General features: G+C 49.7%; 1 protein-coding gene across 9 annotated transcripts in view; it reads right to left on the reverse strand.

Moving 5' to 3' along the window:
• Window positions 1–1711: 1711 nt before the first annotated feature.
• The window catches only part of WWC3 (WWC family member 3), a 97370-nt gene continuing 74444 nt past the window's right edge, over window positions 1712–24637 (reverse strand). For 6 of the 9 annotated variants that reach the window (XM_037053877.1, XM_037053874.1, XM_037053871.1 and 3 more), the window contains 13 exons: window positions 23449–24014; window positions 18318–18438; window positions 17485–17559; window positions 16561–16647; window positions 15280–15466; window positions 13873–14217; window positions 13321–13472; window positions 12027–12192; window positions 9407–9571; window positions 6398–6490; window positions 5961–6188; window positions 5427–5554; window positions 1712–4319 (listed from right to left, as the gene is read on the reverse strand). In XM_037053877.1, the coding sequence (XP_036909772.1) occupies window positions 4253–4319; window positions 5427–5554; window positions 5961–6188; window positions 6398–6490; window positions 9407–9571; window positions 12027–12192; window positions 13321–13472; window positions 13873–14217; window positions 15280–15466; window positions 16561–16647; window positions 17485–17559; window positions 18318–18438; window positions 23449–24014 (2380 nt within the window). In that variant the 3' untranslated portion in view covers window positions 1712–4252. The remainder of the gene's footprint in view (window positions 4320–5426; window positions 5555–5960; window positions 6189–6397; window positions 6491–9406; window positions 9572–12026; window positions 12193–13320; window positions 13473–13872; window positions 14218–15279; window positions 15467–16560; window positions 16648–17484; window positions 17560–18317; window positions 18439–23448; window positions 24015–24637) is intronic. The other 3 variants (XM_037053876.1, XM_037053875.1, XM_037053872.1) reach the window with 3 other exon arrangements.

The raw sequence follows: 24637 nt of genomic DNA on the forward strand, positions 1-24637 counted from the left end.
AATATTAAGTTTTGGAAAGATGATAGAATTAGAACTATCAGCATTTTGCAACCCTTAGTGAATTAATGGATCAAGGTATTGACCGGTGTTGCAAACATTACAAAAGAGACATTATAAGCCGCCTGTCGGAGGAGCATATGGATGTCTTGCCACCCATTTCCCCCAAAAGAAAGGGAAAAAACGTGAGCTGGAAAATGGACCAAGCTCCCAGATTCAACAGCTTTTTTCCAGTATTTATGTATACGAAATAAAGTTCAGAGGAACAGGAATATAATCAGCAAAAGTCCAGAATGTGGGGAGTAAGAGGACGTGTACCCCCGTTTCTTCGACAAATGACACCTGTGTGTTGGGGGGCTGATCCTGTACGTTAAAAATAGACAAAACTCCAATGACCCACCATTTCGCACCTACTAGCATGGCCATGATTAAAATGGCATCACAAGTGTTGGCCAGAATGGGGAGACATTGGAACCTTCAAATACCGCTGATGGGAATGCAAAATGGTGTAACTGCTTTGGAAAACGGCCTGGCAGCTCCTCACACAGCCCCACACAGAGTTATCATATGACCCCGCAATTCCACTTTTAGTTTCAGACCCAAGAGAAATGAAAACATCTGTCCGCACCAAAACTTGAACACGAACGATCACAGCAGCATTATTCATAATAGCTAAAAATATCCATTTGGTAGATGCATAAACACAATCTGGCTCCTCCACACAATGCAATGTTATTCCGCAGGAAAAATGAATGAAGTTCTGACACGTGCTGCAACAGGGACCAGCCCAAAAAACGTGATGCTGAATGAAAGAAGCCAGACACACAAGGCCACGTGTTGCAAGATTCCATTGATTTGCAATGTCCTGAACACGCAAATCCAGAGACAGAAAGCAGATTAGTAATCACCAGGAGCTTGGGGAGGGGAAAATTGGGCATGAATGGTAGTGGGTACAGGGCTTTGGGGAGAATGATGAAAAAGTTTTAAATGGATTGTAGTGATATTTGCACAGCTCGGAATATACTAAACACTGCTGAATTATATGCTTTTACAAAAGATTTTATTTTTTTACTTTTAGAGAGGGGAAGGGAGATAGGGAGGGAGGGAAACATCAATGTGTGGTTGTCTCTTGTGCGCCTCCCACCAGGTACCTGGCCCGCAACCCAGGCACCTGCCCTGACTGGGAATCGAAAGGGTGACCCTTTGGCTTGCAGGCTGGTGCTCAACACTGAGCTACACCGGCCAGGGCTGAATCACATGCTTTAAAAGGGTGAAATGTATAAGTGAGTTCCATCTCAAGAAAGGTGTCACTGAGAAAACCAGGTTGGTGGTTGCCAGAAGCAGGGGGCGTGGGGTGGGAGAAATGGGTGAAGAGTTTAAAAAATACACAAAGATTTAAAAATCCCAATGTAACAGACCATATTTGGATTCTGTTGAGTTTAAAAAAGAATGATCTATGAAACAACTGGAAAGGTGACCCTCGGACAGTTAATGACATTGAATAGTGAATGACATGATAAGGACAGGGGAGGCGGGTGGAGGTGTAAACAAAACATCACCCACAAGCAGTCCATACTGAAGCAGGGGATGGCTGCGTGCATGTTCATTTTACTATCTTCATGCCTATATTTTTATGTTGGAAAGAAATGCTATGTATTTTTATATATTTGTCTCTGTAATTAAATTTTTCTTTGAAAAAATCACACATTTCCATTTTGTTCTTAAGGCAGATTAGTTTAATTTTTATAGAAGAAATAGTTTCAAGCAATACAAATGACACAATTAGAACAGAGATGACTACTGATTAGAACTTATTCCCACAACAGGTTACTGATTACAGCGGTGACAATTTAATGATCAATGAAGTGAAGATCAAATTCCCTTTTCCCCATCTCTGGACTACGACTGCTCACAAACATGGCAGACTGCTGTTTATCACAAGGCATAACATAGGCAAAGCTAAACAGAAGATGAAACTACCCCTTAAGACGACAGGGCTTCACTTGTCTGCCGCGTGGGTGATCGGCTTGGGCAGGGTGGCAGTCTTCACCACTTAAAAGCCGCAAAATCGAGTCATGAGCGAGAGAAGCCACTCAGGTGCTCAAGTCCTCCTGTGTGACCACCCCAGCTGTCACTGGCTATGTGCCCTTTCGGGACAGGACAGTAGGGGATGGGGGAGGGCCACCACAAGATTGCCTCGGAAAGATAGCAAAGCAGGCTCACGTTGGCTTCTGGGTTTCTTTTTAAAACCCTCGGGTGGGGAGGCCCTCTGACTGTAAATCTGTGCGTGCTGGGCAGTGGCATTTATTGGAAACCCTTGCTGGAGAGCTTTATGCGTGAGCATGGCAGGTTTCCCCCACAGTGCCACGTAATGGGGGGTGGCAGAAAAGGTTTCAGCCCACAGGCACACTGAGAGGCAGCTTCATGTGGCGGCTGCTGAAAAGAACGGCCAGTCCACGCAGCCAGGGGACTCTCCCGGGGGAGGGGCTGTGCACCCGAGGCCTTGGTGACTTGCCGCCCCCACCCCAGTCCAGCGGCAGACTGTGGTTGGCTCAAGTCTCCCAGCTGGGGCACAGAGAGGGCCTGCCGTTGTCCTCGCGCGCTCGGCAATGCTGTCTGCCGCAGGACCACAGGGCTCTGCGTGCCTCTCTCTCTGTTGTGGGTATGTTCACAGAGACGTTAGCCCAAAAAACAAAACAAAACAAAAATCCAGCGAGACTCGAGGCAGGAATACATAGCAAAAGATGACAACTGTGAAAAGCATAGAGGTTTCAGTCTTAACCACCACTGACAAAGTCCATTGCCCGTGACAGGTCGCGTGTCAATGAAATGCTTTTACAAAATTCACTTTTAATAAATGCAAAAAGGAAGGTGGATTATACAAGGGGGACAATTACAGACTAATGAGAAGAGAGACGTTGATTAAAAGGTGGCATTTCCAAGGGAGGGGCAGAGAAATCTAGGACGAGGAGGTTCTCTTTTCTATTTTATTTGACCACCTCGTTTCCTTCTCCGAGGCCTCAGAAAGGAGAGTGCATTCCGTATACAATAAATATGCATGAGGCAAAATAGGTATATCATTTGGCATTTTAAGAGAATAATGGTATTTTTTTTTAATTACATAAAACTTTTTTTTCATGAACTACTTCTAAGATTTGTTAAGAAATATTAGGTACATTCCAGTACCAGGGAGAAGGACTATGATTTAAATCAAATGAATCAAACACTCTCCTGTTAACTTGGCTGGGTAACCGCAGTTACCCGTGGGCGCTTCCTTCCGCAGGAAAGCGCCTTCAGAGGTCATCATGTCTATGGCAGAACTGCTGTCTACATCAGCAGGCTCACTGACTGATGCGAGGGCGCGTTCCTAGGTCCCTTTCACTTTCCTTCATGACAGAGCAGTAGAACGGGAGCCCCGGCACCGCCTTCCTGGTCGGTCACAGTCAGATGGGGCGCACTGGAAGGGCGGGCGGCTGGGTCCGGCACGGGGCAGGGTGGACAGCTGCCACCAACAGGCAGGACCCAGGCAGGGCACCGGGGGCTCTGTGGGGAAACGCGGAGGGGGCACAGAGCTGTGCGTGCGGACACAACACAGAAATGAGGGGCTCTCAGCACGCAGTCACCGTGGGAGACAGGGCTCTGCGACGCACACGCATGCACGTGTGAACTGCGACTGAGCCCCCAGGTGGGATCTTAACAGAACACGAGTGTGACAGTGGACAATGTACATGATAAAGGCACACATGAGAAGCTGGTACAAGTGACAAATGTAGCACAAAGTATTTGCATTTCCGTGTCAGAAACAAAACCGGCCCCAAAGTTCCATTCTACTGCATGACAAATACTGAAGAACAAAATTTCAGTCTTAAAATACATCTTAAAGTCAGTATTTTCCTTCAAGGAAAAAAAAAGTACTATAAATAAATTACAATACAGTGAATTTGCCTGAACTCACTTCGTTTCTGTCTTCCAGCCTTTAAGTCAAATAAAACAGCGTAAAAACTGTACACTCTTAACATGATAGTTGATCTTTTATAAAATAACTTGTCTTCAGAGATGTCAATTTCACAACAAGGAAAAACCAAGCCCTGTTGCCGTCACTATTATAAAATATATATGTATAGATATGTGTTTTTTTACAAAATGTGTATATTAATAGCTTTGCACAAATATTTTAAAGACAAATTTAGCTAGCCTAAGAACTTCATGCAAACAAGACAGGGAGATAAATACTTCATGTGTACAAAGCACGGCATCAAACGTCATCGGCGGGCAGAGGCGGCACGTTAATCCTTGGTCTGGTAAAGAACGCTATCTTCTCCCTGGGGTTGGAAAGGATCACGGGTTAGAAGCTGATATAAAAATGCACTGAAAGCCGCCAGGCAGCTCCCAATAGCAAGCACAGCTTTTCTTACTCACAGAACAAACTGAATTTAAATCCGAACAACACTACTGTTTGAATACAGAGCCTCGAAAGTGAATGGAAGTCACAAAGCCCCCTGGGGGCAAGGATTTATCTCTAGGGCCTAGAACAGCACCTGGTATATAGTAGATAGTAGGCACTCAGTGAATATCTGCTTTATTAATAAATTAATGAATATAAGGTACACAGTTGGAGTCGTTCCAAATCATAGTTGAAGGACTTTGTTCTTTATGCTGGGGATGTGAAAATTCAGGGTATAAAGAAATTAAGAGTAAAAGTCGGGCACATGTTATTCAGCTATAAAAAGGAAGTTCTGAGACATGCTACAACGTAGATGAACTTTAAAAACATTATCCTCAGAAGCCGGGCTTTGTGGGACAACGCCCAACCACCTGAGCCACTCCAGTCAGGACTAGAGTTGTTCACTTTAAATGCTTAATTTTATGCTATGTGAATAGATTAAGGAAAACTCATCTATGCTATTCAGATTCAAAACAGTGGTCGCACTGGTGTGGGAAGCCTGAGGTTGTAGTGTCTGTGATGATTCCCCGAACTAATTCACAGCTACAATGTGCACACTTCCCGGTATGTACATTATGCTGCAATCAGAAGGTAACGAAAAAGGCCAACGTGCTCCCTAGATGTGTATGTAAGTAAATCAACGTGTCATTTTCAATAGAAAACATTTGGAAAGAAGTGGGGTTATAAAATAGAATATTCATGTGCATTATATCCACTAGGTGAGCCACGACAGCCAACAAAGATAACAGACTGTGTGGCAACGCGGGCTATTCCATTTAAACAAAGCTAAGTGCACAACTGAACCCACATTATGATTATAAGTAGCATGCAAAAAAAAGTGTCTAGAAAAAAAAAGATTGGAAGAAAACATGAAACTGCTAATAGCAGTGGGGATTCCTGTTTCGTGGGGTTCACAAGGCTTTCATATTTCTGATGACAAGTAAGACCGTAAAGAGCAGGATGGCGAGGCATACGCCCTCCCTACCTGAACGTCTGCACTTGGATGGGCTCTTTGTGGTTCTGCCCACGCAGCTGGCAGACCCCTTTGGAGGCCTTCTTCAGCATCTTCTCAGCTGCCTGTTCTTGATGGAAGTCAAGTTTGGTCTGTCTCGTCTGGCAGGATTGGATGAACAAGACGTGTTACTACCACTTTAGGGAAGGACGAATGAAGCCACTCCCAACTCTGGGGACCCAGAGGGGACCCACTCCCCCCCAGGGAATCTTCAGAGCACCTACTCAGGATCCCTGGGGTCATGGCCTCAAAGACACGGGACACAGAACACCCCATCACAAAGGAGGGAGTGGGGGTGCTGGCAGGAGGAACCCCAACGCACCCAGCGCAGCAGCTGCAAAGCATCCAGGTGCGTGTTGGTGCTGCCCGAACAGAGGGAGAAACCCAGCTCCTTAATACAAGTGCCCGGATCGCTCAGGTAGTTTTCTCATCTGAAATGCTTACTCGTGGGCCACCAGCACTGGAGCAAAGGGCAGTGACAGTGTGACCAGGCCCTGGGCCTCTTACCTGCCTCTCTGCTTCCTTCAGCAGACTCCGGAATCGCTCATCACGCAGCACCCAGAGTGGGAGGTCGGTCTGGCCTCGGAGCTGGGCATCTTCCAAGCGCTGCCTCAGCTCCCGGAGGGCACAGATCTCCTCGTTCAGCTGCCTCTGCCGAGTTCTCGACGCCTGGAGGTCCAGCTCCAGGTCCAGGGAGGTGCGGGCCATGAGCTCAGCCAGGGATGACCTACAGGACTGCAGGCAACTACAGCCATGAGCACATGTGCTAACCAAGCATGAGAGCATCACATAGCCGGCTAGAAGCTGGCACCTTTTAGAAGGTTCTCCCACAATGAAAGAACACGGGTGAGCCAGTAATATAAAAGCTCCCCTTTTTAAAGTTTCTAGAAGTAACCCCCAGGGTAAGTATAGATAGACTCCATGTTAGCTTACACAGCACACACCTGCTTATAGCGAAGGGTTCGTCTTTCCAAAGTGTTTCGGACAAAGGGGGACTTCCGGGGCAGTGTGGAACTGTCACTGTCACTGCGATAGAGCTGCACCAAAAAGAATGAGGTTCACAAACACTTTCTTGGAAATTCAAGATTCCTTCCCTCTGCACTCTGAATCAGATTATTTTCTTTCTCCTCATAGGCACTCAAAAGTATTTATGAATTGTCGTTCTTTTACCAAGATTCCTGGTTTCAGTAACAAGACTTTTCAGTAAAACAGAAGACAAAGAAAAACAAGCCAATTAAGCATACCAACACTCCCCACTGCCCGCCAACCCGGCCCGCCTCGTGTCTATCAACCAAACCACAGGAACTTTCTAGGCCGACTGAGTCCACAATATTTCTGTTCCACCAAGAGCAACTGTGACTTGATATGATGTGTGATGCTCATGAAAGCCAGCACTGTCCTCAGCGCTTGGCACTCTTCGTCATTGTCATCTGCTGTGTTCCTGCTTTTGGCAAGAGCTGGAAAAAAAGTGCTTCCCAAAAGTGAGCCTCGTTCCTGCAGCGGACACGGCAGCGGCCCTCGCGCCCGCTCTGCCAGTCAAGGGGAGAGGTCTGCCTCGGAAAAGGAAAATAAATAACGCCTTCTTTATGGGAGCCAAGACATTATGTATTTCATTTGGTGGCGGGTTCTCACTTCAGGATCAATGTGGATCTGTGTGGAAGCCAAAGTCCTGGCCTTCATGGCCTTATTTTCCACGCCAATTAACCCAAAACACTCAGGCAGAACCGCGGCGTGGCAGCTGCCTCGCCTCATCATGACAAATACATATATGAAAACAAAGTGGCCTCTGACAGCGCCGTCAGGAGACGCGTGCTTTTAGGCAGGGCACTGAATGCAGACAGGCGCTGGACGCCTTCCTCCGGGAAGGAAAGGCTTTCCTCCTCCACCTCTCCTTCGCAACGAGCAGGCTTGAATCTGCTCCGCAGCGTTTGGCAAGAGTCTTAGGAAGGCCTGAGGATGGCCGTGGAGCTAGCGTCTGCAGCCGCCCGATTCACCAGCACTGGCACGCACAGGGCTGAATCCTTTTCCCCCCCGACTTTAAAAAGTTCCGTCACCTCTCTGAATTCAACATCATTCAATGCAAAAGTCCACATACTACCGCAGAATCTGTACATAGTGAGAGAACCCCTGAAATGGACTGCTCCTGAGCCTCTGAGCCGATGCTGAATTTACAGCCCTATCGAACCGAAGTAGAACTGGAAGGGCAGGTTGGGGAGTGACCTGTTGAGACTGCACGACCTCAGCGAGGCTTTCCTGATGACTGTTTCCCAAAGTGGTATTTCTGTGCGCCTGACATGCCACAACTTAGGAGGAAGAAACTGGTCTTCTTATCCGATCTTGCACTGAGGTCCTGTGGGGAAGGTGCCTCCCACTGCGGAGCAGACAGAAGCAGCAGGGCCGGGAGCCCGAGAGAGGAGCGGAACCCTGATGGGGCAGGGGTGCCTGGGCTTCACTCTGTGCACCCAGGGCAGCCGTACAGTCATTTCCGTGCAAAGAAGAGCAGCAAGTCTCACAAACGTGGCAGGAAGGCAGCTGTGGCCCCCTAGGCGCCACCTCCTGCTGTTCAGTGTATGCGGTAAAGGATTAACATCACCCCAAGAAAGGTCACTACTCAGCTCCTGGGAGGTCACCTGAAAGGCCCTGGAATGTGCTGCCTAGGCATCTTTGGGGACCTTGGGCCAGGCTACACAGTCTCTGCTGACAATGCGATTCACGGTAGGGGCCTGTTGCCATCAGCTTCACCTCTGGAGGGCCTGGAGACCACAGTGCGCCACTTCAGCCACGTAGCAATGGACCAGGACAACATGGCCAACCCCACAGAAACCCCGCACACCAAGGCTCAGGTGACCGTGCCCGGCGGGCAGTACCCCGTGTGTGCTGTCACCGCTGGGAGAGGTATAAGCTGTCTGTCTGCACAGCTCTGCTGGAGAGACCGACCAGAAGCTTGTGCCCAGTGTCTCCTGAACGTAGCCCTACGTGCCTCTTCCTTCTGCTAACTTTGGTCTATACTCCGTCACTGTAAACGATCATGATCATGAACATAATAATGGCCCTGCCCTAATGAAGCCAGCTCCTTGGCAGTCCCTTCAAGTCCAATTCAGAGGAGTGGAAAGGGTCAAACTTCTCCCCAGTCCAGTGTCCCTTTCAGGGCACTGTGTCGAAATCATTTATGCTTAAAAAATCCCTTCTCTGTCTTCGTCTGTGCGGTCACTATCACACTGCCGCTACCCGCCAACCTCCAAGATGCTGTCCCTTCTTTAAGAACCACAGTGGATTGGGTCTCCCTCTCCAGTTATTTGAGGTTCTCAACCCTGTGAGCACACTACATCCCAGAGCTCCAATGTCTAGGCCCCAGCATGACCAATGACAACCCCTGGGGGTGGTACCCAGGCACTGGCATTTGGGAAGGCCCCCAAAGTGACTGCGCTGCAAGGAGCAGCTGGGCTGGAGAGCCAGCCCGCACCTCCTGCCATCACCTGTGGGGCACAACTCTACACGTAGGGAGGCAGAACCGGCAGCCCCGGCCCCCGGGTGTTCAGGGCTGCCATCCTCCCTGGGCCTCCCACATGGCTATCCTTCAGCACTTCCGACCCAAAGTGAGCTGACCTGCCGATCTCAACCCCAGGATATTCCGTTCCAATTGATGAACCCTTGGACTGACGTACAAAGGAGGTACCCTGCTTCCTGACCCTGAGTCAGCGCATACATAGCACTGAAAGTCTCATGGGAAGGGGACTGGAATTCAGAAGAAATCCAGTTAGCTATGTATGGGACAAGGTAGGGCAGAGGACAGCAGCGTGGACTTCCTATCACAAGGATGCTGCTCACTGACTGGGATTAGCTATGAGTACACCTATGCCTTTTAGCATAAAGAATAAAAATAAAAACACAAGCAAGGGAGGGGGAAAAGCAAACTTTTTTTTTTTTTTGGTGGCAAAGGAATTCCAACTTACTCTGCAAACATACTGGCTTCGCGCCCCAGGCGAGAAAGTCTGGGAACGGACAATGGTGCTACTGCGGACAAAAGGTGACCCTCGGGCCCTGCGGCTGGCCCGCTCCTTCGGAAGACTGGCTACTTCTTCTGGGAAGAGGTCTTCGGTGTTGGTTTCCTTATCAACCTAGACAGTAATTCATTATTACCACCACTTTTTCTAGAACACAGCAGTAAACGTTGTGCGCACAACCACGTCCTTGCCTTCTCTACTTGGAACTCTGACTGCCATGGGACACTGAACACACCTGAAACTGAGTTTTGGTTATCTCCCAACCCGTCCTCCTCTGACAAGCATCTCTACTGGTCAGTTTTCATGCAAAAAAAAAAGCCTTTGTGTCCTCCTGGACTCTTGTCCTCCTTTGCACACCCTGTGTCTGGCCCAAAATCAAGTCCTGCTGGCTCTATATTCAAGATTACGCTTGTTGTGACCACCTGTCACCTCCATCTGGGTCACTGTGGTCTCATGCCCAATGAGTGCAGTAGGCACCTCACCCATCTCCTCCATTCCGAGCCTGCCCCCTTTCCATCTCCTCTACACACAGCACCCAGGAAGACCCCGCTAGAGCTGCAGCCAGATGCAGCCATTCCTTTCCTATGACTATATGGAAAAGACCTGAAAACAGGATTTGCTACTGAGAAAGGAAAGGCTGTGTAGGCTGCCCCAACCTGATCGGTAACCAGGGGAACAGCAAATTCCGAGCCGAGGCCTTCCGTGGGGCTGGTCACGTACACTCTCTAACAGTCCCAATTACAAAGATAAATGACTATAGGAGGCAAAGCCTGTTCTTTCTACATCCTGATAAAGGTTTCAAAATAATTGCTTCCAGGCCCATTCCCATGACTCCCTGACTCCAGACACTTGATGACCCCACCTTATCTGCACATTCCCTCCGCCTGAGGTCGTCCATTTCCTTGAATGTATGGGACTTACTCAAACTGCTGACACATAGCTGTCTTTCTGTGTCCTCCTGCCCACAGAAGCTCCTGTCGCGCGCTTGTCTAAAGCTGTTTCAAGGTTTCTTGGAACTTTGCTCTCGGGCATGTCCTCAGACCCACATAAAAGTCTTTTCTTAAATCTACAAAGGTTCAAGTCTCCTTTTCGTGGACAAAATAAGTATTTGCGCACGAATGTTTTCACAGCAGCATTATTCAGATAGCCGAAAGGTGGAAACAGTCCAAACATGCACAAACAAGTGAGCAGATAAGGCACTGTGGTGGGCCCACGCAGAGGAAAACTGCTCAGCTGGGCACAGGGCCGGAGTCCTGAGAGACACCACAATGCGCGCGGATGAACCCAGAAAGCATTAGGCTGAGTGAAAGAAGCCCAACATAAAAAGCCACATATTATGTGATTCTTTTTACACGAAACATCTAAAATTGGCAAATCCAGAGACACAGAGGCAGATTGGTGGTTTCCAGGGGCCGGAAGGGAGGGAATGGCCAGTGCCTGCTCGTGGGGACGGGGTTTCACTTTGGGGGTTCACTGCTTGGAACCCAGCAGAGGTGGTCACTGCACGACACTGAATATCTGTAATGCCACCAAACTGTTCACTTTGAACTGGTGCATTTCATCTTATGTGAATCGCATGTCAATATATGAGAAACAAATCAACCAAAAAACTGAAGTCAGATCATGTCACCCATGGGCTCAAACCAGCCACTTTTCCACAGATTTGAAGTGTTTTAAAATGAAAAGGTGGAGGCGTGGGCCACGCCACACTAGCTTCCCACAGCCTCTTGCCGTGATCCAGGCCAGTGCTTCCAAAGGGGCTGGGAAGTCAGACAGCAGCAACCCAGCAGCCTAGCCCTGCCGTGTACGCACCCCGGCCTGGAAGGTGCCAGGGCGGGGGGGGGGGGGGGACGTTGCACTTCCAGTATCTGCGTTGGGGCAAGCTGTACAGGTTGGGGACAAAGTTTCAATTGAGCCTTGGTAAGTTATCTTCCAATTGCACTGGTTCCCTTAGACATTTGTCACTGCAAGCCTGAAAGATGACCTCCCTAAAGATTTGGGGATGAAAAAAACTAAGGTCAGGTGAAGAGAAGAGGCAAAAGGATGCTTTGCTGTTCTTACCATCCTGAAGGGAGAAAAGCAAGTGTCCAAAACTGCGGGACCCCCCCAAAACAGCCTGCGCCTGGCTGGCCCTGGAGGCGGGACTGGGTCATCACCAGGTGGCATGTGAAAGGGTTAAACGCAACCCTTTTTAGTTGTAGTTGTCCTTTCTTTTCAATTTGAAGTTGACACACATTTCTATGAGCCTCTTTATTGATCTTAAGCCAGTGCCTGCTTTTCCTTGGCTCACAGCAAAGTAACGCCCTCACTACGGGCCCTAATTCAACAGCACTGCGCATTTTAGACCACACGCCCGCAGCCACTGCCAACGTTTCCTCCGTCGCTCAGCCAGGTGTGGCGTTTTACTACTCCTGCCTCTGAGTCTCTTGGCTCCGCTCTCCTGTAGCCCTTCTACCCACCGATTCCCAGGGTTTCAGCTGAATGGCACGGGGCGCGTGTGCTTTCCTGCCAGGCACGGGGTGACGAAGCATGTGGGGTTCCAGAGACCCCCTTGACCTTAACTACTTACCTTTAGCAGAGGGGGCTGAGGTTTCTCAGGGCCATAAGCATCTGCCTGTCCTGCAAACGGCTGTCCATGGGTGGAGTCCACAGTGGTGCGGCAGGGCTCTGGGTGCGGGGGGCTGGTCTGGGTGCAGCTGCTACAGCCGCTGTCCACCGAGTCGGCCTGCCAGCTCCTAAAGGTGCATATTGCAAAGCCCACAGAATGTTCACCCAAGGGACAATTCCCTGCTGCACGCAGAGCACAGCAGCAGAGACGCCCCATATTCGCTTCCAGTCTTCGCAGATAGCTGCTTCTCTTATAAAAGTGCACTTATGTTTTCTAGGAGGACAATGCTACAAGGACTTTCTTGAAGAGACTCTGTCTGTCCTCATCCCCCAATCGCACCTGCTGAAGATGCCAGGGTCCTGAAAATCCCACCCCAGGCCTCTCACAGCTTCCTGCCCAGCCCTGAACACAACACTGTCCCCCTCGGCCATGTACCTCCCTCTATAAAAGAAATTCTTCCCAAATAAATCCAGGAAGAGCTACAGGAAGAAGTGGGAAGCTTTAGAAATAGGACACTCTTTATGGAAAACCATGGAAGGAAAGCAACACGAAAGTGCCTCTGGAAAGGTTTAGACAGAAGCCAGTCCACTAGAGATGTTGGGCATTGCAATTATTCTCCTCTGGCAGGTGGGTCTGCACTGAATCCGGGGTTCACCCACAGGCCACTTCTGGCAAAACGGAAAGGAACGTCACATGGTTGCACTTAGATGAAATGCCCAGAGCAGGCAAGTCCTCAGACACGGCCAGCAGATGGGCAGTTGCCAGAGGCCGAGCCAAGGAGGAGTGGGGGTGACGGCTAATGGGTATGGGGTTTCTTTCTGGCCTGATGAAAATTGATTATGGTGATGGTGGCACAACTCTGTGACTGAACGAAAAACCACCGAATTGTCCACTTTAAATGGGTGAATTGTATGGTAAGTAGATTGCATCTCAATACAGCTGTTAAAAAAAAAACTTAAAGGGACCTTATTGTATTCACTCCTAGCAAAGTGGAGTCATTCAATAGTCCCGCTCTTTAAGAGAAATCCCGGCACAGAAGGAGAAGGTGAAAAGCCTACACGGAGAGAGGGGAGAGGGGTCAAAGTTCTGCCCTCATCCAGATCGGCATTCAGTTTCCCAGGAGAATCCCCACTTCTCTGATTGAGAAAAGCAACTTGCACCCAGAGGCTCCCAGAATCATGGCCGATGAACATAGCGCCGGCCTCATCCCCGACAAAAGGCACGTCGCCTCGCTGACAGTTCCAAGGAGCCTTACCGCTCAGATACGGCCTCCACCTGCTCCTCCTTCCGCTCCACGTCCAGGACCTCCTCCTCCGTGTACTCCAGCTTCACACGCTCCTCGGCCAGCTCTCTCTCCACGGCCTGCAGCTGGGCTGTGGTTCTAGCCAGCAGCACCGTCACCGCGTCCTGAGGGAGGACGGGGACATGTGTGAGAACCAGCTCAGACCGGCAGGCCCAGGGCCCAGCCCTCAGTAAGGTCCCTTCCTCCAGGCTGGCAGCCATACTTCAGCTGTTCTCCAGTGGGAAGAAATCCACCCCACTGTTAACAGCTAAAGGCTCAAATCTGAAATCAATAAATGTGCCATTCACGATCATGAACACGTTTGTGTTGAAAAACACTATCACGAATGGCCATGTACATCTACACCTTCCACTTTCATGACTTCCCTTATACGTCTGCTGCCTCACTGCTACGTTCTAATACTACATCTATACAGACTCTTCTTGGAGAGGGCCTCCCCCAGGAAAAGCCAGTCCCACGGCCAGGAAGCAGGAGGGAGCTGCTTTGTAGGAGAGACACACGCACCGTCTTCCCAGTGGCAACAGCGGCGGCTCCGGTGGCTGCTGCGGCGGCGGCAGAGGCAGAGGTGGCGGCAGCAGGGGCAGCAGGGGCAGCGGTGGCAGCAGCGGCGGCGGCGGCGGCCACAGTGGTGGTGGCAGCGGTGGCGGCAGCGGCAGAGGAGGCGGTGGCGGCGGCGGCAGCAGATGTGGTGGCAGCAGTGTGCACAGGGTCCCGGGCCCCACTTTTCTCAGCCCGAGAACTTTCCCTCATCCTGGGCAGCTCAGGGCTGGTGAACACCTGGACTGGGTACCAGCGCAGCTGCATTTCACTCAGGCTGTTACAGTCGGCCAAGTTAATTTGAGCAATGCCCTGCACGGGTGATTTAAAAAAAAGGCAGAATAGGCACAAAGTGATTTCACCTTAACAACCAATGGGAATCTTCTAAAAACATCAAGGTCACCCCCTTGATCCTGATCAAAAAGCAGGTAAGATGTTTCATTGCCCTTCAATTGACTGCAGTAAAACGAAAGTGGTCACAGAGGGGCCTAACGGGGATGGGACAGGCTTCTCGGTCGCTTGTTCAGCCTAATCAGAAAATGCTGGAGGGGGACCAGGGCCAGAAAACGGCCAACGGAAAATGGTGGGCTGGGCTCAGGGTCTGCCACGTGATGGGGCTGATGCTCTCGGGAATGTCTGCGAGCAGAGAGGCCTGGCCGAACCCTACAGTCCCTAATTCTGCGGCTGAGGGGCCAGAGCCAAAGGACAATACCCCAGCCTTGCAGGGAAACCACTCTGGCCTCCAAGTCTGGCCGGGCAGCGGGTGGCCAGGGGACTGAAGGCAAAGTGCCAGGGCAAAAATACAGGGCCATCCAGGTAAGTCTGAACTGCAAACGAGCAACTTTTTAAAAAAGCATCAGTATGCCCCAAATACTCTATGAAACATGCTTATACTAAAAAAGTACTTATAGTTTATTTGAAATTCGAATTTACCTGACCACCCCATATTTTTATTTGCCAAATTTGTGTACCCTACTTAGTTCCTTCAACTAAACATGGGGATAATTTAGAAGCTGCTGAATAGGAGGTGTGCAAGTATTCTTTGAGATAATATATTTAGAGTACAAAATACATGATAAGATAACTGGTTTTGTCAGGTTTTTGTAGTCCCAGTTACAGAGACCCTTCTTAACATGCTGATTTCTGAGCAACCCATGAATGGAAACCAGAAGGAGGGGACAGAGAGGACAGGGGAGGAGGGAGAAAAGCAAAGACACAAAGAGAGGAAGCTAGACTAAGACTAAGAAAGAGAAAGAGAATGAGGAAAGAGGGATGAAGAGAGAACAGGAGACAAAGAAAGACGGACTGATGCAAAGACAGAGAAAGGAAGGGGGGAGACAGAGAAGGGAGAGCTCGCACATGCGCAGGCCATACCAGCAGTTCTTCCTGCAGCTGCGGATTCACTGAACACACATACAGTTGAAGGGACTTCAACGTGCTTGAATGCACAGGGATTCTGAAAACATCGTTAAATACCAGGGGGGACTGGAATTCCACAGACTTGGAGCAGTAAGTGTCTGGTGTGCCAGAGTCCAGCGATGGCAAGTAGACACGGACATGTCTGCAAGCAGAGAGGAGAAAGCAGCAGACATAGTCAGGCTACGGACGCTCTGCAGACCACTCACGAACGCAGGTGCGCGCTCACAAGGAGCTCTCTTTGAACGCCCATGGGCAAAATTGCGAAGTCTTCTGGAGAAAGTCCCTTTCTCCGCAAAGAGTAAGGCCAAGGAACTTACATGCCCCTAGAGGTTAGAGGGAAACCCAGGCACAAAGAAAAAGACTTCAAAGGCAGTGGTCAGGCCTCAGGGGAGTCAGGCAGAGGTTCTGCTCTCCCGTCTTTTGGGGTAGACATCTGCACTGACCTCCCCAGCATGCCTTGGCTCCCTCTTCAAGCTCTGCCTGCCTAGCCCTTGGGGCTGGGTCTCCCGCCCCGTCTTCCCCAGCACAGATGCCGGCACACTGGGGAGGCTCAAAAATACTGGTGAACACACCAAGTCCACCATGGGGAGAACAAAGTCCCCGGAAGCCCTCAGCCACTTCCACCCCGACTGCTTCCGAGGCCTGTAGAAGACTAGTTTATGAAGGAGACTCACGGAGGGGAGTATGCCCTTGGACGTGAACGCATCATTCCAGGTGTGCTCACCCACCTGGGTAACCGGGACCTCCATCCAGCACCCACCTTCATCTGTGGAGCTCACAAAGGTAGCGCCTCTCAACTGGTGACAACTCGTATTTCCTTTTCCTCCCCTTAGACAAGGAGCCCTGTTTCCCAGCCAGAGGCCTCTTCAGGCACCTCATTGGATCACAGAGCCAAGTGGGGCTTCATTACCACCCAGCCCCGTGACCCGAATAGACAACTTAAGCCCAAATGTAGCCAAGACGGGCACTTGGCACTTTTTTGGTATCCCCACAGCACGTGGGCAGCCCGGCTCCTTTCACTTTGTCTGCCTCAAATAATAAAGCAGACTCTTCTTAAAATTACAGCCCTGCTCTTAAAGACAGACATTCCCTGGTTTTGTTGTCAACTGGGGTTCCAAACTGGTCATGTCCCCAACCCGAACTGCCAAGTGGAGCAGGCCAGCGAGCGGCAGTGCAGGGAGCAGGCCTGGGAGTCCACGGGTGGGAGACGGGACGTCCACTGGCCCAGGAGCTCACATTTTGCAGTCTTCCCTCACAACCACCCCGGCGAAGTTCTTTAGCTGGAGCACATTCACGAGGAAACATTCGTTGCCACTGTCGTGCCTAGAAAATGAAACACTAATTCAGCAACCACCAACTCCCCAAGGTGCATAAATGCTTCTGACTGACCTACAGCAGTGGCCCGCAACTCAGGGTGGTTCTGCCACACCCACCCCTGAGCCACACGTGCCATAGATGGAGACACTTTTGGTGTCACAACTGGGCAGAGGATGAGCTCCCGTCATCCGGTAGGTGGAGACCAGAGATGCTGCGCACCACCCCACTGTGCACAGGACAGCGCCCACAAAAGAATGGTCCAGTCCCGAATGACACTGGTGCCAACACTGAGAAACACTCAACTGGGATGACAAGAGTGAGCAAAAGAAAACTGAGGCCGTGAATGTCCCGCCTCGGTATAGTCTGAACACTATTGAAAGTAACTAGAAACCACAAGGCCACGCACTGCACACCAGCTAGCTGGTTACCGACTCTGGGGAGCAGGCGCAGGCCTGCCGTCTGCGCGGCAGTTCACACGAGCAACTCTGCACAGAAAAGCGAGAACCTCCCCAAGACCCCACCTCGCCGGGGGCTTTTAGTGTTTCTACATGATGGCCCCGAACCTTTGGCTCCATGAGGTGACAGTTCTCAGCTGTGACTCTCAGTGTGGGGGGACAGCCATGGAGCTGCTCTTCCCCAACTCTCCTTCCTACCACCTGTGTCCCCTCACCTGGGACTGCCGTAGTGGCCTCAGGGTATCTAGGCCGGTGAACAGCCTCCAATAGTGTAGGTCTGCCCACCCGTCCCTCCTGGTCCCTGCGTGGAAGTGTGAGTCGCTGGGCAGGCCCCAATCTACTGTAGGTCACCGTTACAGGCGTCAGGGGAGGAGCCTTCTACACTCACCAGAACCCCACGTGGATCTGGGGCCCTTCGACAACACAAGTGTCTCCATGCACAGGCTGCTCGGCATCTTCACTCCTGAGCACAACCAGAAAGGCACAGCGGTCACTCCACAGGCAACCGGTGACCGTGGGGTTAGCACATGTTCTGTCATGTGAGGGGTGCTTCATACTGAGAGAAGGTTTACTAAATGGTGACATAACTAAATAAATGCTTCAAGTGACTACAGGTCCCCAGGTCCATGACACATCTCACTGGGCACCTGCCTCTGAACTGGTATGTTTTCAAAAACAACTTTGCATACCTTTCCAAATCACTTGTGATACTTGGAACAAAGTTCAAGGATGGACTTCTAAGAAGTTTGCAATCAGTGAGATGAAACAATGACGGTAAAGATTCCAAGTAAAAGGCACCTCCAGATCCTAAAGGCACTTTGTCACTGTAAAGACATTCCTCTAGCTTGGGAAAGGAGGAAGTTCATTTCTAATGAGCGTTCTTTCTAGAAAAGCAGGTCAAGCAGGTCTCTCTTGTACATGGATTCTCCTTTTCTAGTTCTGCTCAGTTTAAGAATTAAACCTACCAGGGCCAGAGAGAAAAGCCCTAGAACCACATGATGAGGGCCAGCCATTAGACCCCACACAGAAGCCAGGGGAGTTTTTTCTTTGCAGGTTCTTAAGGCCCAACCGCCTGTGTGGAGAGAAGCCAGAAAAAGCCCCACCTGGGGACACACCAAGTCTCAGTGTGCGGGACTCTCAGGATGGGTCCCTTTTGCGCTTACCAGTAACACTGTAGGATGGCTGCTTAGGGAGAAAGAGATAATAAGATCAGCTTCGAACCTTTTGCTTGGAGGTTCAAAGACCCCACTATCCGTGGCCAGCGAGTAATCCGACAGGCACGCAGAAATGCGGCGCGCTCTCCTCTCCAACCTCTTGGCGCCGTCTTCTCGGAGAGTCACTGCTACAAACAAGAGACACAGGTCAGGCGCACCCAGCACGGGAGGCCAGGGACGACTTCTAGGTCAAGTACATACGCGGTCACTGTTCTCCAGAGACTCTCCGTATGTACACACATGTGATTAAACATGCCGTGCTCAACACTTTTTCAAACACTGAAAAATCAAAGAAATGCACTTCTGCCTACTTCTCTGAAAGCTCCTGGAACTATTACAAATCTCTTTTCACTTCCTAAATGAGAAGCAGAGAGCATGAGATGTCAGTCGGGAGCCCCTTCATATCGCGCTGGGAGACTGTCACACTCAAACGACTAGGAGAGACATGTTACCCCCAACGCAGGCAGCAGCCGCCTCTCCAAGGTGGGGCAGGTATTTCTCATTTCCTTCTTTATGCTGTTTGGCATTTTCCATGTTTTACACAATAAAAAGATACTAGCATTTTGTAATCACAAAACACAAAAATTTCTAAGTAGACTCTAACCAAAATGCAGTGACTTTCAAGTCAGAGGATGCAGCTGACCACAGACGCAGCCTTTGAAAACATGCCCTTGAACGTCCGTCCATCCAACTGCACTGCACTCCGTAGCCCAGGTTTGCTTCCAAAATTGTTTTCCTGGGATTAGAATGCAACTGTTTCTATGCCATTTCTTTTCACCTCACATCATTTTTAATCAAGAACCAAAGATAACCACTGATATCTTTCCTTTCAGCATTTCCTCAACTGTTTCTACTCCTTCCCTCATAACACCAAGTTCCTTTTAACAAAACCATCACCAGACAGGCCCATCATCTGTCACTATGTCCCCGGAGCGCCTCGATGTGCAACGGAGCCCCACTCTGACACGGCAGTGCCTCCTGTTCACAACACACCTCCTCCGTTGTGTCTGCGCTTTTCTTCAGCCATCTAAGTTCTAGAAATGGAAAACCTAGACATCTGTGCCCCCCCTAACTTGAGGGAAACGGTGAGTCTACATATGGCCATTGCCCTTTTCAATCAAATTACTATTCATTCACACACCACTGAAATCCGCACACTTCCAACAATACACAAAGCAGATGCAGCTATGGCCCTTGGTCCAACTGCAGACAAAAGCTGACCTTCCAAAGACCTGCGGGGCCAGGCCTGGGGACTACCAGCCCCTCTTCTAGTCTGGGCCAGAGCCGCCCCCATTCTGGGGTGGCCGGAGGCACGGACTCTCAAACTGAAGGTCAGGATTCCCAAGTGCCGCTCTTCTTGTCCCTCCTGCCATCCGGAAGAACCCGAAGTCCCCAGCTCTGAACTGTAGATGGAAACCCTCAGTTTAATGAACAGACCCTAGCAAATAAAAACTGCTGTTTCCACTGGCAGCCCTAACACTTGACACAGCTCCGACATGGCTTTGTGTTCCTTTAACACTGTGAAGTTAGCACTTCCAGTTAACCTGATGGTGTGACTCTGACCAAGTTTCTCTCTCATCGCAAGGAAGGTGGATGAAGAGACAAAGGAAATGAAGCAATTACTCTCCAGTAATCCCAGGATCAGCCACTAAAACCACGGAGCGACAGGAAGCAGAGCGGACTGAAGGAAGTGAGGCCAGCAGGTGCCCTGGGTGAGGACAAAAAGCGCACAGCAGACTCCCCTGCCCCCCACATGTACCCCACCTGTCAGCTCTCAGGCTTCAAGGCAATGAGATGGACCATGGGCACAACGCCAATGAACTCAGGAGTAAACAGCCTTCCAAACGGCCACTTTTAAAATCTCTACCTTTTTCATCATTAAAAAACAGACACACAGACACTGAGACCTAAGGCCATCAACACTGCTTGACAGAAAGGAAGAAGACAGAATGAAAACCACATTGTAAGCAAAGCTGCCACCTAGCATACTAAAAATAATGAAAGCAAAAAAAAAAAATGAAATCCGCCCTAGCTGGTATAGCTCAGTGGATTGAGCACGGCCTGCAAACCACATGATCGCGGTTCGATTCCCAGTCAGGGCACATGCCTGGGTTGCAGGCCAGTTCCCAGCAGGGGACTCACGAGAGGCAACCATACATTGATATTTCTCTCCTTTTCTCCTTCCCTTCCCCTCTAAAGATAAATAAATAAAAATTTTTTAAAAAATGAAATCCATTAAAAATCTAGGGGAAAGTATACAGAAAAAACAGTTTGAGCTTTTCTTTCTTATACAACTTTAGCCGGCGTGACAAGTACTAATGTTGAAATAATAATGACAATCGTTGAACTTCGTTGAAGTACAACTATGAGCTATGCCCTCTTGGTCACACCCCAACCATCCTGAGGACATCGATTCATTGCCCAAAGATGCGCCAAGCCTGACCAACAAGGTAAAGGAGAATTCCAAGATCACTTACAGTGAGCGTTTCTGTGGAGTCGCATGAGAAAAAGAGATAAAAGCACAACGTGAAAAAACTTCAGAATTTAAGCCAATAATTTTAAACAGTATGAACATCATAAAAGCATCAAGGAGTAGATAAGCAAACTCAAGGTTTTCATGGCTTTAGATTAGCAAATACCAATGGAAAATAAAAACTGGAAAGTATTTCAAAATGATGAAACATTTGATTTTTAAAACTCAGGGAAGATAAAACTGTAGTCAAATGTAAAAAATGTTCCAGATTACAATCTATTGCCGTACTTCCCTGTACCGCCTTCTGTTCCTTGAAACTGATTTAAGAGAAATTATCCCTAGGGCTTGTCTTGTAAGTTTGAGCAATTTTGAATGTTATCTTCCTAAAATTGTATCTGACTAAAACTTGCTGGAGGTCAAATTTGGACTGTACTGTTCTTAGCCAGACTGGAATGGAAAGTCAGAGGGAACTATGTGACCTCGGGCTTCATAAACGAGGGGTGGAGTAACATGGTGAGTGCTGAGATCCTCACTGCTGACTTGAGATCCCCTATGCTGACTCTGGGGTCAGGCATGCCCCCCAGAATCAGGGAAGCAAAAAGCCACTCTGCGTCCAAGTCTGAAGCTGGTTACCCAATCCAGCCCTCTGGGAGCTCCCACCAGGACCCCTCTGCTGGGTCATTTCTAGTCTGTAAGGATACAAGTCAACTGACAGTGTCATAAAGGAATATGCCACCAGGTGGCAGTATGTGACCACAGCACACACTAATACCTTTCAGTCTAACAAGTTGGAAGTCTTACAATGTCAGCCACACAGGGGAAAGAAAAAATTAAGAAATCAGGATTAGAAATTAAGCCAACTCTTCCCTACCTTGTCTTTCTCCTGGCCCAAAAGGGCCCTTGGGCCAAGCGTGGATTTTCTGCATAATGAGATTGACACTCCTGTATCTCAAACCTTTAAAGAGAAGTTTGCATGGAAGGCGGGGGCACTGAGAAAGTAAGCTTAAGTAACAACAGATTAATTCAGTCCCTATTTTGTATTTTCTTTTGAGAATGAAAGGAGTAAGCATGGAGCCCTGAACTTGTGATTCTAACAAACAAAGCCAATAAAGATCACCTGTTATGTGTACCCTGTGCCTGGGGATATAAAAGGTGTGTTTGCATACACAGAGGGGAAGACACAAAGTGATACAGACGCCCAAAAGCCCCGGAGCTGATGAAATGCATGTTAACGGAGACCATTCTTCATATTTATATATATGTAGTAACCAGCGTGGTTCTATATAAAACCTCATGGGTACGAGAATGGTGGGGAATGGAAGGGCCCATAACGATCACCTCATTCCAAGGCAGGGAAGCTAAGACTCAGCCACATCCAGGAACGCGCTCAAGGTCACCCAGGGAGCAAGCCAACAAGGCAGGAGACAGATTCTGGGTCTCTAAGCTGCTAGTCTAAAAACTGTTTCCACTACACTGCTTGCTTGAGGTCAAACTTGGTTTTGTACCCACGTTTTATTTCAGCCCTTTACTGTGTTAAACTATTCAACACCACATGGCCAGGGTTTCTGAGCCTCAATACTAGTGACACTCTGTGGTGGGCGCTGTCCTCTGCACTGTCGGGTGTTGAGCAGCGTCTCTGCTCTACCCCTCCACCACCGCTAGATGGCGGTGGCACCTCCCTACCAGCCCCCCCTGCCCCCCAGGTTGTGAACACCAAAAATGTCTCCAGACAGAGATTGCCAAGGACCTCCCTGGAACAAACCGCCCCTGCCTGATACCCATTGTGCTATACTAATTATCTGCTGCTCACCTAACAGAATGCTTAAAGCGGTTTTGGTGTGCAAATAAGGCCATCAAATGGGCTGAACTTCAGGAATGAGAGAGCTTATTCTCAATCTTCTCTCAAACCTGAGGAAGTTAAAAGTTCCTGGAGGTTGGCTTAGAAAAGCAAAAGGGGTCAAGATGAGGAGGGCTGAAGCCCAGGCCCTGCTTAGTGCACAAGCCACCGGCCGGAATATTCTCCAGAACAGCAGTTCCGTTTTCTACATGAACTATAAGCTAACAGGCCCTGGTACTGAGTAGAAGTTAACAGTGACTGGAGAAATGAAGCTCCCCGTGGCTACACGTTTCTCAATTTGAAGACCACCAGAGAAACTGAGCCAGTATGCCAATTATTTTCATCTCCACTTTGGAGAGATAGAACTACAACCTTCAAAACTATGAGGACGAAGGCTTAAGAAATGAAATCATAAAGACAAAGGAAGTAGAGCTTCCCCCCAGGTACAGGCAGAGGCCAGTGTACGTGCGGGTCTGGAGCAGCACACAGGGAACATTCCGTCTGGACACGCCCTGAGGGCTCACTGAGGCCCTAGAGCCTGTCTCTCAGCCCCTCCATGTGGAAGACTGTGTCATTCTTCCCCTCCTTGTCAACAATTAAGCACCTCCTGAAAACAAGCCTGGGAAAGACTACCTTGCCAATTTGGGTGACCTTTCCAGGATACAACCAGCCAGCAGCCTCCCTTACCCTAGCTATGGTCCAGGAATTAAAGCTCGCTGTGTCATTGAAACACCAGCTGGCTTCAGGTCCCTTACACATGACTTCTTCCCTAAATTTGAAGCCTCCCTCCCAGGTCCAGGAAAACCCACAGGGCTTGTCTATACTTACTTGTGCCGGTGGCAATGGCAGCCACTTGGGGTCCCCGCTCACGAGGTCCTTCCCCATCAGCAGGGGATGCATGCGGCGGAAGGGATGCCGCGCCCTGCAAGTCTTCCTCTCCCAGAGCAGAGGCCTGAGCCCGCAGTCTGTCCAGGGCACCCAGGCTTGGCACCTCCAAACCATCCCCCAGTGGGGCCAAGGGGGAGTCGCGAGAGGCTGGGAGGAAGGGTGTATCCAAGGGCGAGCTCGGGGGAGACAGGGAGGACAGGGAGGAACGGGAAGACAGGGAAGCCAGGGACTGTGGTGTATCCAGGGAGCGCCTCTGCTTGTGGAAGCTGGAGGGAACTGGGGGCTCTGAGTAGGGAGCATCCCGTCCCAGGGTGTCGAAGGGAATCAGATCAAAGCGCAAGAGCTGGCTGCACTCAGCGTCAGGTTTTTCATACTGTGGCAGGCCATAGATGTCGGTGAAGCTGACAGAACTCAAGGAACCCCGGCTGGAGGCCAGCGAGCCCCGGCTGGAGGCCAGGGACCCACGGCTGCTCCCCGAAGACATGGTCAGGGTGCTGGCAGACAGGCTGAAATGAGAGAACCCATGCCCTGAGGAAAGCAGCCTGAAGGTCAGCACTGGAGCCCTGCCGTTCGTGGCAAGGCTGAGCGGCGAGTCCGTTCCGGGTGGAACAGACTCCTGCCTCATTCTCGGTGAAGAAGAGCATGTCTTGAAACACCTGCGAACGCTGTAAGGCACCTTCTTTAATATTTCCTTTGTTTTCTTTGAATGTCAGTAGAGAGCAGTAGTTAACATCAAGAAATCCTGTCTGAGTTCAAGGTCCAGCTCAAAGGCAGACTGGTCGAGTCCATGGCCAAGTGATCTGCCCTTTCTCAGCTTCCCACTTTCTCACTGGGAGCTGTGACAAAAACAGTCCCTCTCACCTGAAACTCTTACAAGGAATAACTGAGAAAAGTATAACAGAAAGCCCTGACCATTACACTTCACGATACAGTAAGTACTTGAAAACATGAGCTACCATGGAGCATCCAAATTTTATTTTACAATATCCATAACCCCCAAAATACTATTCATAATGGTTTTTAAAAACCCAAAATAAAAAGGTCTGTCTCCATATATGTAGATGGATACACACATTCGGAGGCTGTGAATTGCAAAATCCTTGAATAAATGTGACTTCAGACTTGTTAT

Source organism: Sturnira hondurensis, unplaced genomic scaffold (genome assembly GCF_014824575.4).
Source record: "Sturnira hondurensis isolate 20B ecotype Veracruz unplaced genomic scaffold, ASM1482457v3 Scaffold0008135, whole genome shotgun sequence".
Classification (NCBI taxonomy): domain Eukaryota; kingdom Metazoa; phylum Chordata; class Mammalia; order Chiroptera; family Phyllostomidae; genus Sturnira; species Sturnira hondurensis.